General features: G+C 53.5%; 1 protein-coding gene and 1 pseudogene across 1 annotated transcript; both read left to right on the plus strand.

Moving 5' to 3' along the window:
- Positions 1 to 1109: 1109 nt before the first annotated feature.
- LOC136303646 (zinc finger protein 436-like) lies at positions 1110 to 2508 on the plus strand. Its single transcript, XM_066207242.1, has one exon. It carries the CDS (start codon positions 1110 to 1112, stop codon positions 2097 to 2099), a length of 990 nt encoding a protein of 329 aa, XP_066063339.1. The 3' UTR covers positions 2100 to 2508.
- Positions 2509 to 5948: 3440 nt separating this feature from the next.
- Positions 5949 to 14268, plus strand: part of LOC136303664 (zinc finger protein 208-like) — a 179681-nt pseudogene continuing 171361 nt past the window's right edge.

Genomic DNA, 14268 nt, shown 5'->3' on the forward strand with positions numbered 1-14268 from the left:
GAGAAGGGATGGAAGTACGGGAAGGAGGTGGGGTTAGGGAGGAGGAGGAGGAAGGATGGAAGGGGAGGAGCCGGAGAAGGAAGAAGAGGAGGGACAAAGGAGGGTCAAGAAAAGGAGAAGGACCACGAGGTCGAGCGCTCTCTGAATTCACAGCCCTCGGCCCGTGGCATCATCACGCCCCATCCCACAGGTGACCGGGGAGGGGGAGCTCGGCCCAGATATCCTGGGTGGTCCCTGGGTTGGGTTTTTTCGGAGGGGATATTTTGAAGATGAAAAACTCCAAAGTTGAGCAGAAAATGCCTTTTGAGGGGACACTGGGGGGTCCCAGTGTTGGCTGCCGTCAGAGGCAGCCTGGAGGAGCAGAGCCCTGTGTCCCCCAGGAGCCCAAAGTGGGGAGCCCAGAGAGGGGGGAGCGCCGCCATTGGCGGGACCCTCAACAGCCTGGAGAGGGGCAGGGGGGACTCCTTGGACCCCCTGCACCCCAAAGCAGAGAACTGCGGGAGAATGGACTCTGGGACCCCAAAACCCCCCAGCATCCCTAAACGGGGAGACACGAGAGGGGGGAGTTTTTTGGATTTCTGGGGAGGGTGGGAACCAAGTAGACAAGGGACCTCTAATACAAGCCTGACTCCCAGCAGCTGGGACAGGGGGTAACCCCCGAACACCAAAGGGGAGAGGCCAGAGACAGAGAATTCCTGGGAGGCATTTTCAGGACTGAATCTTGGTGTTTGGGAGGTTTTCATGGACCCCAGATGTCTGGTCACTTCCGGAGATGGACTTGGGCAGAGGGACCTTCAAAGTCAATGTACTCATCCTGTGTTTTTCACCTAATCAGGATTTCCCATTCCCAAACCTTGGCTAGAGAAAGGAGAAGGCTGTGAGGAAGAGGAAGATGCCCTGGGAGCCCCAGGCAGGTGAGGAAGTCAGTGCTCCTTTCCCCCTCTCTCCTGCTCCATCTCCCAGCCCAGCATGGCCCCAGCTACAGGACAACCCCGCACCGACGCCGTCCTGCTCAGGACAAACTGAGGGGATCTCTGTCCCCGTCCTTCTGGCACAGAGGCAAATCCCATCCTCTCCTTTTCCTTCCTCCCCCAGACAAGGAGCTGAGGATGGAGACCAGGGAGGACAAATTGCCTCAGCAGGACCTCATGGAAGAGGCTGTTTTGAGCAGCTCCACGGCGCAGGAATCCAACAGGGAGGAAAAGCCCCAGAGATCCCACATGAAGAGGGGCTCCAAACCCACCCCAGGGTGCTCTGAGGAGGAAAGACCAAACCTGTGCTGGAAAGGCAGCTGGAGATCCAGCCGGATCTCTGAGCTTGTCCATGAGCAGCCTCATGATGGGGAGAAGCCCCACAAGTGCTTGGAGTGTGGGAAGAGCTTCAGGCGAAGCTTCCACCTGATTCGCCACCAGATGATCCACACTGGGGAGAAGCCCTGCGAGTGTCCTGAGTGTGGGAAGAGCTTCAGAGACAGCTCCCACCTGATCCGCCACCAGATGATCCACACTGGGGAATGGCCCTGTGAGTGCTTGGAATGTGGGAAGGGCTTCAGTGAGAGCTCGAACCTGATCGTCCACCAGATGATCCACTCTGGTGAGAAGCCCTTCGAGTGTGGGGAATGTGGGAAGAGCTTCATCCAGAGATCCAGCCTTATTGTCCACCAGAGAATCCACACTGGGGAGAGGCCCTTTGAGTGTGGGGAATGTGGTAAGAGCTACATCCAGAGCTCCAACCTGATCAGCCACCAGAGGACCCACACTGGGGAGAGGCCCTATGAGTGCTTGGAATGTGGGAAGAGCTTCAGCGGGATCTCCCACCTGTCCTCCCACAAGAAGATTCACACTGGGGAAAGGCCCTACGAATGTCCCAAGTGTGGGAAGAGGTTTCACACCAGCTCAGACCTCTTCATACATGAGCGGATTCACACGGATGAGAGGCCATTCCGCTGTCCCGACTGTGGGAAGGGATTCAAGCACAACTCCAACCTCATCACTCACCAGCACATCCACACTGGGGAGAGGCCCTACGAGTGTCCCCAGTGTGGGAAGAGCTTCTCCTGGTGCTCATCCTTGAGACACCAGCAACAGAGCCACTGGTAAGGGAACCCCTGTGAGTGCCCCGACTGTGGGAACAGCTTCGTGCACTGCTCCAACTTCATCCCCCATTAGAGGACCTCCATTGGGCAGAGCCCTGGTGACCCACATTCCCAGTGGAATTCCCACCTGGCAGGTGGTCTCCACACTCTCCTGGATTTCCATGGGCACCTGGATGAACCCAAGGGCAGGAGCATCCATCAGTAGTCAAATCGACATTGGAAATTCACTGGGAAGATCTGATTTTCTAATTTTACACCCTAAAAACCTTGACTGCTCTGTCCAATTGTTTCTTCTGGTGGCATCAAGCAGTACTGGATGATCTTGATGATCTTTTCCTACCTGAATAATTTCCATCTTTATCACATCAAAACACCCAGAACCGGGGTAAAAATAAAGAAATTTAGTAAAGGGATCTAAAGCAGCCCTGTTTTACCAGGATTTGGGGGTGCATTTGGGGTTGGTTCACTGGATTTTTTGGGATTTGTGGGGGTTGCCCAGGCTGGGCGGACAGGGCCACAATTTCATACGTGTGTGCGCAGAATGTGTCCACCTGAGCCCAGCTGTTCTCCAGGAATTCTGGTTTTCTGTCCCAGTCCCTGGCGGGGGTCTCCCCATTTTGGGGTGTGCTCCCCAAAGTGCCCAAATCGCTGCTGAAGTGCCCGAGCTGCTCCTGGCTGGGGATGTTCCTGTCCACCAACCTCTCCTGGTCAGTGCCATGGGGCACTGGGAGGAAGTTTTGGGGGATCGTGGGGGAACTAGGAGAGGCTTTTGTGGCTCTTGGGGCCATTTCTGCTGCTCGGAGGGGGTTTGGGGGGCTTTTGGGGCAGTCTGTGTGACAGTTTTGGTGGTCCTGGCCAGGCTGTGTGGCTTGGAGAGAATTTGGATGAGACTTGGGGGAGATGGAAAGGGGTTCTGGTGGTTCTTGGGGCCATTTATATGGCAAGAAGCATTTGGGGGGTCCTGGCCAGGAGCTGGGGGGGTGGTTTGAGGGTTCCAGGAGTGTCTGTGGGGCTGGGAGGGGATTTTAGGGCAGATGTGACCCCCCTCCCCAGACCCCCAAAGCTGCCAGCAGACCCCACCCCCCAAGATGCTGCTGGGGGTGGGGGTGTCCATGCTGGGGTTCATCCTCCTGGCGCTGCAGGAGAAGGTGAGGGGCGTCCCCAGGGCCCGTGTGTGTCCCCCAGAGCGTGTGTGACCCCCCATGCCGGTGTCACCCCCTTTTCCCCCCCCACAGGGCTCCTGCCCCAGCTCCTGCTGCCCCCGGGGGGAATTTGGGGAGGGGGCAGAGGGGGTGCGCAGCCCCCGCCGGGGATGACCCCGGCCCAGCCCCTTTGTTTAGCACCAAGCTGGGCTTGGGGCCGCAGGGGGAAGAGGCCCAGGGGAAGCAGATCCTGCAGGTGGGACAGGGCTTGGGCTCAGGGCAAGGTCCTGCCCTGCACACCTAGCTCAGGGGTGACCCTGCCCCGGGAAGGGAGCAGGACATTCCCATCCCCACGGATCCTATCCCCAAAATACCACATTTGGGATCCCTCATCCGTCTCTGCAGTCCCCCCTCCAACATCTCCAGGCCTCTGGGAAGAGCTCAAGGGGATGGAATTTCCCAACCAGCAAGGCCCAGTGTGGATGTGCAGCGCCCAGTTTTCCCAGTTTCCCTCTCCTTTTCCCCGGGCCGGGTTCCCCCCGGCCCCAGCGGGTGGGAGCAGCCGAGAGCCCCGCGCTGCCCATCCCGACCTGTCCCGGCTCCATCCCCGCTCCTCCCGCGGCCGCCAGGGCTTCGGGAACGGGGGAGGAGGAGGAGGGGGGAGGGAGGAAGAGGCGGAGCGGCAGCGGGAAGCGGGAGGAGGAAGAGCAGAGGAGGGACCGGGCGGCCCCAGCGCTCCCTGAACCCGCAGCCCCCCGGGACCATCGGCCCCATCCCGCAGGTGCCCGGGGAGGCGGAACTCGCCCCAGATATCCCGGGTGGGGTCCCTGGGTTCGGTTTTTTTGGGGGATGTTTGGGGCTTGCAGGGCTCCCCCCTCGGGGGACATGGCGGGGTCCCCGGGAGGTGTTTTTGGGGGGTCCCGGTGTCGGCAGAGCCCCGGCGGGGGGCGGGGGAATGCGGGTCCCCCCAGGTGGGGGTTGGGCTTCCCGGGCCGGGCCCTCCGAGCTCTGCCGGGGCCACGTGGGGAGCGGCGGGACCGGCGGGGGGACACCGGGTTTGGGGAGCCCGGCAGAGATCCGGGCTTTGGGGACCCCCTGAGCGGGACCCCAGAGACAGGAGAGCCCCAGGAGCCCAAAGCGGGGACCCCGAGAGGGGGGGACCCCTGGGATTGCCGGGACCCCGTTGGGGGGTGCTGGGGCTGGAGGGGCGGGATGGCCGGGAAAGGGGTTCGGGGCTCCCGGTGCCGGCAGCGGCTGCTCCCAGGATGAGCCCAGTCAGTCCCAGTATGATCCTGATCACTTCTCACTCCCTCTAGGATCCCTGTTGCTCCCAGTATGAGCCCAGTGAGTCCCAATATGGGCCTGGTCCCTTGCCCTCACTCCCTGCCTGATCCCAGTATGACCCAGTCACTCCCAGTCATTTCCTATTACGTTACAATTTGCCCCCAGCACGGTCCCAGTTCCTGCGAGTTCCTCCAGCTTTTGTGCAGTGTGTTCCCAGTTCTCCCAGTTGCCCCTAGTACAGTCCCGGTAATTCCCAGTATGATCCCAGCCTCTCCCAGCAGGGCTCCGGTCACTCCCACTTGCCCCCAGCACACTCCCAGTGGCTCCCAGTGTGGTCCTAGTCCCCACCTGCATGGTCTCAGGCATTCCCAGTATATCCCAGTTGTCCTGAACATTCTTGTAGTCATTCCCAGGCACTCCCAGCTACCCCAGTGTGGTTCAGATGCCCCCAGTTTTATCCCAGCCACTCCCAGTGCATCCCAGTTGTTACCAGCATGCATCCTATCATTCACAGTTGCTCCCAGTTCCTCCCAGTGTGGGAGCAGTTGGCTCTCAGCATGGGCCCTGTAGCTCCCAGTAACCCCCAGTCTGGGTCTAGTCATGCCTTAATCCATAATCCCAGTATGATTGTAGCCAATCCCAATATGATCCCAGTCACTTGCAGTCTAATTCCAGTCACTCCCAATCACTACCAGGATGAGGCCAGTGGCCCCCAGTTGCTCCCTGTCAATGGCAGCATGACCCCAGTAGCCTCCAGTATGATCCCTGTGATTCCCTGTCTATCCCAGTATATCCCAGTCACTCCCAGTTGTCCTCAGTTGCTTTCAGCTTGATCCCAGTTGCTCACAGCCACTCCCAGTCACCCTCAGTGCAGTCCCAGTTGCTGCCACTATGATCCACTATGATCCCAGTCTACCCCAGCATGGCCCAGCTGCTCCCACTGAAATCCAGTAGTATCCCAGTTTCCCCCAGCATGGTTCCAGTTGCTTCCTGTTCCTCCCAGTTGTGCCCAGTTTCCCCTGGTATAGTCCCAGTCCTGTCCCCATATAATCCCAGTCCCTCCCAGCATGGTCCCAGACATTTCCAGTTGCCCCCAATGTACACTGTGTCAATCCCATTCACTCCCAGGAGCCCCCAGCATGGTCCCAGTTCTGCCTAGCATGGTCTTGCCTGTTCCCAGTGTGGTTCCAGTCATCCCAGTGTGGTTAACAGACCCTCCCAGTATATCCCAGTTGCCCTCAGCATGCTCTTAGCTATGCCTAGTCGCTCCCAGCTGCCCCACTAAGGTTCCAGTTACCCCAGTACAAACCTGTCCCTCCCAGTGATGCCACTGCTGGGATCCCCCACCCCTCGCTGTGTTCCTCCCTCCCAGCTCTCCTGAGAGGAGCCCCAAGGGCTGGAAGTGCCCAGCCAGGGTCCCCAGCAAGGGTCAGGGGCAGCTGACTCTTGGGGAACAGGGAATGGGGCATCGAGGGTGTCGCTGCTCCTGGGGGAGGAGGAGGAGAGATGGAAGAGGAGGGACAAATGAGGATCAAGAAAAGGAGAAGGAAGGAGGAGGTCGAGAGCTCCCTGAATTCACAGCCCCCCAACACATGGGAGAATCGCCCCCCACCTCCCCCACCAATCCCGCAGGTGACCGGGGAGGGGAGCTGGGCCCAGATGTCCTGGAGGGGTCCCTGGGTTGGGTTTTTCTGGGGGGGAGATGTTTGGAGAATAAAGATCTCCAGAGGTGAGTGGAAAATGCCCCTGGAGGGGACATTGGTGGGTCCCAGTGGTGGCTCCCAGCAGAGGCGGCCTGGAGGAGCAGAGCCCTGTGTCCCCCAGGAGCCCAAAGTGGGGAGCCCAGAGAGGGGGCAGCACCATGATTTGTGGGACCCTCAACAGCCTGGAGAGGGGCAGGGGGGACTCCTTGGACCCCCTGCACCCCAAAGCAGAGAATTAGGGGAGAAAGGACCCTAGGATCCCAAAAGCCCCTGGTATCTCTAAATGGGGAGATAGAAGAGGGAGTAGGTTTTCAGATTCCTGGAACCTCTGGCAGCCTGGACAGGGAGGAATCCCAGAACCCTAAAATGGAGAGACCAGAGACAGGGAACTCCTAAGAGGTTTTTTCGGGGCAGATTTTTATGGACATATGATGCTGACTTCTAGAGATGGACTTGGGCAGGGGGACCTTCAAACCCAAGGTGCTCACATCTTGTTTTGCCTGCAAACCAGGATTTCCCATTCCCAAACCTTGGCCGGATGGAGGGCGAGGCTGTGAGGAAAAGGAAGATGCCCCAGGACAGCCAGACAGGTGAGGAGGAAGTCAGTGCCCCTTTCCCCCTCTCTCCTGCTCCATCTCCCAGCCCAGCATGGCCCCAGCTGCAGGACAACCCCCCTGCCAGTGATGAACTGGGGGGAATCTCCTTCCCCTTCCCTCTGGCATGGAGGCAAATCCCATCCTCTCCTTGTCCTTCCTTCCCCAGACAAGGAGCTGAGGATGGAGACCAGGGAGGACAAATCCCCACAAAAGACCCTCGTGGAAGAGGCTGATTTGAGTGACTCCACGGGGCAGGAATCCAGTGGGGAGGAAAATCTCCAGAGATCCCACAGGACAAGCTCCAGCCCCAGCCCAGGAAGCTCTGAGGAGGAAAGACTCTTCACCCTGTGCCAGGAAGGCAGCCAGAGATTGAGCCAGAGCTCTGAGCTGGTGGTCCATGAGCTGTTTCATGAAGAGGAGAAGCCCCACAAGTGTGGGGAATGTGGGAAAAGCTTCAACTGGAGGTCCCGCCTGATCCGCCACCAGATGATTCACACTGGGGAGAAGCCCTACGAGTGTCCTGAGTGTGGGAAGGGCTTTAGGGACACCCCTGGATTGATCATCCACCATCGCATCCACACCGGGGAACGGCCCTTCGAGTGTGGGCAATGTGGCCAGAGCTTCAACCGGAGCTCCCACCTGACCTCCCACCTGAAGATCCACACTGGGGAGAGGCCCTACGAGTGTTCTGAGTGTGGGAAGACATTCCAGACCAGCTCCCTTCTCCTCGTACACCAGCGGATTCACACGGATGAGAGGCCATTCCGCTGCCCCGACTGCAGGAAGGGCTTCAAGTACAACTCCCACCTCGTCAGGCACTGGCGCATCCACACTGGGGAGAAGCCCTACGAGTGTCCTGAGTGTGGGAAGAGATTCAGAACGAGCTCAGTCTTGAATCAGCACCAATGGAGACACCGGTAAGGGAAGCCCTGCGAGTGCCCCAGCTGCAGGAGGAGCTTCATCCTCTGCTCCAGCTCCATCCCCCATCAGAGCACCCACGCTGGGGAGAGCCCTGGTGAGCCACATTCCTGGTAATCCAGGTTGGGAAGACACCTGGCTGGTGGTCACCACATCCTCCTGGATCCCCATGGGCACCGGGATGAACACAGGGGCAGGCACATCTGTTGAGACTCAGATCGACATTGGAAGTTCATTGAGAAGAGCTGATTTTTTACCTTGTCTTGGTTTGAAAGACAGGTGTCTGCTGAGGAAAGCAGGAGCCTCCCTTGGAATGGAAAATGTAAACCCCCTCCCTCCAAATTATTATAATTTTGAAATTAAGGAGCTCTCAGGCAAAGGTATGAGAATAGGAATAACTGTTCTTTAGTAGTGTGTATAATAAAGCAAACAAACAACAACAGCTACCGCATTAACAACAAACAGAACCACAAACCCAGTGACCCCTTCTTGGCCGTGGGCACTTTCCCCTGATTCCCCTACAGCCGCAGGGGTGCTGTGGTGTGAGCTCGGGGAGCATGTGGTAATAATGGCAGCTTGACCAAGATAGGAAGGAATGAAGAGAGGCTTTTCGTCACAAACCCCTGGGGCAGTCAATCCCAGGGCCCCAGCAGCAAGCTGGGCTGGCACCTATATGTAGAGTTACAATCCAATTAGTTTTAGTAAGTTGACAATATGGGGATAGAGAGTAAAATGTCCTAAAGTAACTTTAGCATGCTTATATCCCCAGTCATCTGTTCTGTATATTCTGTATGTGTTCTGTGTCTTTAAAACTAGCTCTAAAAACAAAGCAAACAAAAAAACCCCACACACAATTTGTTTTAGAAAAACAGCATTCACTCCTTCACATTTTTTTCTCTAAACCCTATGTATTCATCAAAAACACAACAACCAAACAAAAACCTTTTTTTTTTGCTTTTAGTTAGTTTAGCTAGCTGAAGCAAACAAGCTCCCTAAACTTTTTTTTTTTCCCTTAAAATTGTTTAACCTATCCTAAACTAAAACCACCAAAAAACACCAAAATCTCGCACCTACAACCCACCAAAACCTAAACCTCCAAAAAACCCCTAAAAAATCCTAAAACTAATAAAACTAAGTATAACTCTAAGTGTAACTACATACAGGCAGGGGTGTGGGGCTGCAGTGCAGGGAAAGGTTGGAGCAGTGCACAAGAAGCAGCGGGGTGGGGCAGCAGGGGCCTGGCTCCCAGCAGGGCAAGGAGAGGCAAACTCAGGGTCAGGGCACCCGAGCAGATGGTGCTAGGTCTGTCTTTTAATGAGTAACACTTGATAAGCAAGCACTCACTTTAAAATTTCAAAGGTTTGTTGAACCTTAACAAAGGGAGAAAGGGACAGCACTGGGAGCGCGGCCGACTGCCAGAGGCTCATCCACAAAATGGCAGCTCCACTTTTTATACCCCTGGTATGACATCAGCCAACCCTGGGCCCTCCCAAAGTCTGCCGCTCAACTCTTCTTTGCCATCCAAAAATGGAGTCCTTCTTGCAGCGTGACTGGAGGTGAGGTGCTGTCATGCCAGGCCTCCCCAGTACGAGCTTTCCCCATTCCCAGCTGCCCCATGCAAGGGTCCGTGGCCTGGAGACCCCCGCACAGCCAGGCTGGTGTTTCCGTGCCTGGTGCTTCCAGCAGCCTCTCCCCACCTCTTGTGCACTTCGTGTCTTGCCTCCAATCTGACACATTCCAAATCCACCCAACTGTCCAATGTCCTCAAGCTCCAACAGACTCAGGTACAGATCCTGTGCAGTGCTGACCAGAGCTGAGGTGCCTGCACTCAGATTATGGGCAATCTGGCCATCCCAGTTATGAGGATGGTGCCTTTTCAAACCAATGATGAGGATGGTCCCTTTTCAAACCAGTTATGAGGATGGTGCCTTTTCAAACCAGTTATGAGGATGGTGCCTTTTCAAACCACTTATGAGGATGGTGCCTTTTCAAACCAGTTATGAGAACAGTGCCTTTTCAAACCAGTTCTCCCAAGTCTGACTCTCACACTAACCACACTCCCAGACTGCATCCCACTCACACCCCAAGCACACTCCCGGACTCCGTCTCCCCCTCGCACAATACTCTCAATCCTCCAGATCTTTCCATCTGCAGTTTTTCAGGGGGCCTTTCCCCTTCTTCCCCCTCCTCTTTATCCTTATTTGGTCCTTTATTGTCCCCGAGGTGTCGACCTGCAAATCAGCAATGACCCCAGGAGAAGCCAATCGAGCCACGAGATCAGGGGGTGGAACTCTCGTCGAAAATCTCCTAGGGCCATGGAGACGAGGTTTTAATGCCAGATGAGTCCCCAGTTGTGAGAAACGACCGCTCACTTTAAAATTTCAGAGCTTTATTAAACCTCAACAAACACAACAAAGCACTGAATAAGGAGAAAGGACCAACCCAGACTGTCCAGTGGCAGCAATACAGAGGGGGGCAAAGGGGGCTGTAGAGAGAACTGGGGGTGTCCAAACAACAAACTACAATAACACAACCATACATCAACAGAACTTCTTTTAATGTACACACAGTATTCATCCAATAATTGTGAGAGCCAATCATCATACTACTCATCTCTAACAGTGAGGTAGATGATGATGATGAGGTCCCAGTGCAGTGGCTGCTCTCACGAGCAGAGGATCACCCCATGGCAGAAGAAGCAGCTCTGGGCTGGGCTCTGGCAGCAGCAGGGAATTCCTTTCCCCAAGCAGCAGCTCCGACCTTCCTCCTCTTGAGAGGAATGACAGACTTGTCTTTACAAACAAGCAGTGGATCTGCTGGTAGATAAAACCAGCACTGAGAGATGAAAGAAACAATGGGGAGGATTCCACTGATTGATGAATGGAAAAGAAGATATTTGCCTTTACAAACAAACTGTATGTTTGCTGATAAATGAAACTGGATATTGAAAGAGGAAAGAAACAATGGGGAAAACCCATAAATTCCGTAAGAATTAAAAATTAAAAGGGGGGTTATACATTCAAGGGGAATTTTAGGTATTAGGCACTCCGGGAAGTCTGTAACTCTCAAGTACCTCAGCCAATGGAGAAAGAGAGAGGGAAATGCGGCCGGGAAATGAGGATAAATAGGAAGCTGTATCCTCCAAAATTTGAGAGACCCCAGGGGAAATGCCTCATGGTCTCTCCCTTTATTCGAATAAAGAAAAAGGATTCCTCTGTCTCCTTTTTGGACAGAAACCTCTGACGTTTGTGGAATAATTTTCCTAACACTCTGAAGCCAAGAGAGAGAGAGCCAGCAGCTGCCCCAGCCCCATCTTTTACCTGCCCAATTCTCTCGATATCTCTGCCCCTTAGAAAGAAATTCTTAAGTAAAAGAAGTGCAACCAGATGCTCTCTTCCCCTGAGCTTGATCACTTCTTTCATTTTCTTAAGTGCCCAGTTGTTAGTGTTTCCTAGCAAGAAATGGGGGAAAAAATCTATAAAAAGGAACAAAAGGAAGAAAACCCAAACTTTACACCCTAAAAAACATGCCCCATCCAATTGTTTCTTCTGGTGACATTGAACAAAGCTAAGATGATCCTTGGAGGTCTTTTCCAGCCTAAATAATTTCCATCTTTATCCCATCAAAACACCAAGAACTGGGGTAAAAAATAAAGAAACAGAGATTTAAAGCTGCACCATTTTACTGGGATTTTGAGGTGAATTTGGGATTCAGAGGAGTCTTCAGGAGGATTTGGGTGTTGTAGGGCTGTAAAGCCAGGCAGATGGGGCTATATCTCCTAGTTGTGCTGGCAGAACGTGTCCCCCTGAGCCCGGCTGTTCTCCAGGAATTCTGGTTGTCTGTCCCAGTCCCTGGCCTGGGTCTCCCCATCCAGGGTGTCCCCCCCACAAGTGCCCAAATCGCTGCTGAAGTGCCCGAGCTGCTCCTGGCTGGGGATGTTCCTGTGCACCAACCTCTCCTGGTCGGTGCCATTGGGGACTGGGAGGGGTATTAGGGACTCCTGGGAGCACTGGGAGGAGGTTTGGGGGGCTTTTGGGACAGTCTGTGAGGGGGTTTTGGTGGTCGTGGCCAGGCTGTGTGGCTTGGAGAGAATTTGGGGGAGATGGAAAGGGGTTTTGGTGGCTTTTAGGGCTATTTATATTGCAGGGAGTGTTTGGGGGAGTCCTGGCCAGGGCCTGTGGGGTGGTTTGAGGTGTCTGGGAGTGTCTGTGGGGCTGGGAGGGGGTTTTAGGGCAGATGTGACTCCCCCCCAGACCCCCAAAGCTGCCAGCAGGCAGCCTCAGTGGCCAGCAGCACCCCAGACACAGCCCGCAGCCACAGGCACATCCAGCTGCTCCTCAAGGTGCCAAGCGGGGCACACAGACACACCCTGGCACAAGAGGAGCCACATTCACCTGCTCCCGAGTCCCCACGGAAGGAATAAGAGCTTGACTCAGCCAATATATCAAGCAACAATCGATTTATTAATTTGGTAATTCAAACGATAAAATGTGAGCAAAGCAGCGTGCTGGGTACAGTGGGGGGGTTTCCCCTCCAGCTGCACACCAAATGCTGATTTTTGCTGGTATTTTTTTGGTGGTTTCCTCCTAGTTTCTATTTGTGAAGTCCGATTTCCATACCCCATTGTGATCAGTTCCTATTGCTGACGTCGAATTTCTATCACCCCAAGGTTGTAAATTAGTGATGGTGATGTGCAGTTTCCCGTGCCCAGAATCATACGTCGGTGATGGTGAGGCCCAGCTCCTCTTTCCAGGGCCAGAAATCAGTGATGGTGATGTTTGGCTTCCCCTCCCAGGATCATGCATCTGTGATGATGGGGTCCAGTTTTCCTTTCCAGGATCCTCAATTTTTTTAACTTTTTTTTTTTCCTTAAGATAAGCTCACTTCCTTCTTTTATTTAGGTGATTACCACTTTTTTAAATCCTAAAGCTGTAGTTTAAAACCTCTCACTACAAAGCAGCTCAAAGCTTACAATAATTTTGTTTCAAAGCAAATAATAATACTTATGCATTCTTCTATCCTACATGCTAAAGGCCTAAAAAACCCCTTAAAACTTATATTGTGAGAATGTTAAAACTCACATTATTCACTTATAAGCATGCAAAATATTTGTCCAAAAGCCTCTTTCCATGCTTTTTTTCCATTTGTTTATTAAAACTCATTTTTATAACTGTCCCGTGGCCTCATTCGACATATTTCACAACAACTACACCAGCCACCTTTTTTGTTTTACCTGAGAGGAAGCACAACCCCACGTTTCACACCCACAGCGGGGCTGCCCCTGTGCTCCTGCAGGCCTGCACAGCTCTTTCCTCTTTCCTGGCACAAAATCCCCTCGGGCAGCTTCCCTGGAGCCCTCTTCGACTGCTACCCGGGGTCTCAGCTCCTTAGACCTCTGTGTGCCAAAGACTCCAGGAGGTACCTGGGAGGAGTCTCAGGAAGATCCTGGAGGATGCAGGTTCACTGCAAAAGCGGAAATTGATCAAGGTCAGCTTCCCTGGAGCAATCTGGGGCTGCCAGACAGGATTTGTTGTCCTGAAACTGGAGGTTGAGACTGAGAGATGCCTGGGAACAATGTCAGGTTGATTCACAGAAGATCCAGTTTCCAAAAATCATCTCAGGTACCTGCCTTGGAGCTGTTATAGGTACATACTATAAAGTTGGCTTTTCACAAATACTAAAATGAATGCTACATGTGTAACGTGGGAAGGTTTTACTGTATTCATCTAGTTTCTTTTATTATTAAAAGGGTTTAGAAATGGTGATGTGATGAATGTGTATATTTTTTGCGGGGGTTGTGGCATAGTGTTAAAAGTAAAGACCGTTTTTACAACATCTAAACTGGCTAAACCAGGAGGATGAAGAGGGTCCTCTGGCATTCCTGAATTATCCAGATGAAGACAGTGGTGAATCAAAGCTCCAAGAAGGAATTTATTGAACCTGTGCTAGCAGAGGAATGGAGCCACTCGCAGAAGGGTCTGCAAGATAAAATGGTTCGGGGGGAGTTAAAACTGAACAGAGAGAATTCAAACTCAAGAGGAATGTTTGAATCATGCACTAGGATCTATTGAATGTGTAACAATTCTGTATCCTAATTGTCTTTTTATTAAACTTCTTAAATTTTACCAAGAAAGCAAACCTCGTTTTTCACACCCTCTTGCTGTGTTTCTGTTTTGCCTTCTCCTGTTCCCCTCCTGTTGTGTTTCTTTTTCACTTTCTCCTGTTCCCCTCTTGTTGTGTCCCTGCCCTTGCAGCTCCCGCAGCCTCCAGGGCCACTTTTCCCCTTCGGGTGGTCCCGATGACTCAGGGAAAGGATGTGGGAAACGGATTTGTAGAGAATTCTCAAAGCCTGACGGAAGGCTCACACAGTATATGTGTCTGTATGCAAACTCTGAGATAAGAAATGCTGACTTAGAAATGCCATGGAATAGAATGGACGTTGTTGAGAGAGAAATGGAACTGGAAACAAGTTTCAAATGACGGCCTTGCAAATAAGACTGGATACTTTGGAGAAATAAAACTTTGAAAGA

This window comes from Chamaea fasciata, unplaced genomic scaffold, assembly GCF_029207755.1.
Source record: "Chamaea fasciata isolate MVZ Bird 193981 ecotype frontalis unplaced genomic scaffold, bChaFas1.0.hap1 SCAF_40, whole genome shotgun sequence".
NCBI lineage: Eukaryota > Metazoa > Chordata > Aves > Passeriformes > Sylviidae > Chamaea > Chamaea fasciata.

Excerpts from the sequence above, each read along its gene's own strand:
- LOC136303646 (XM_066207242.1), top strand. The coding sequence starts at position 1,110 with ATGGAGACCAGGGAGGACAAATTGCCTCAGCAGGACCTCATGGAAGAG.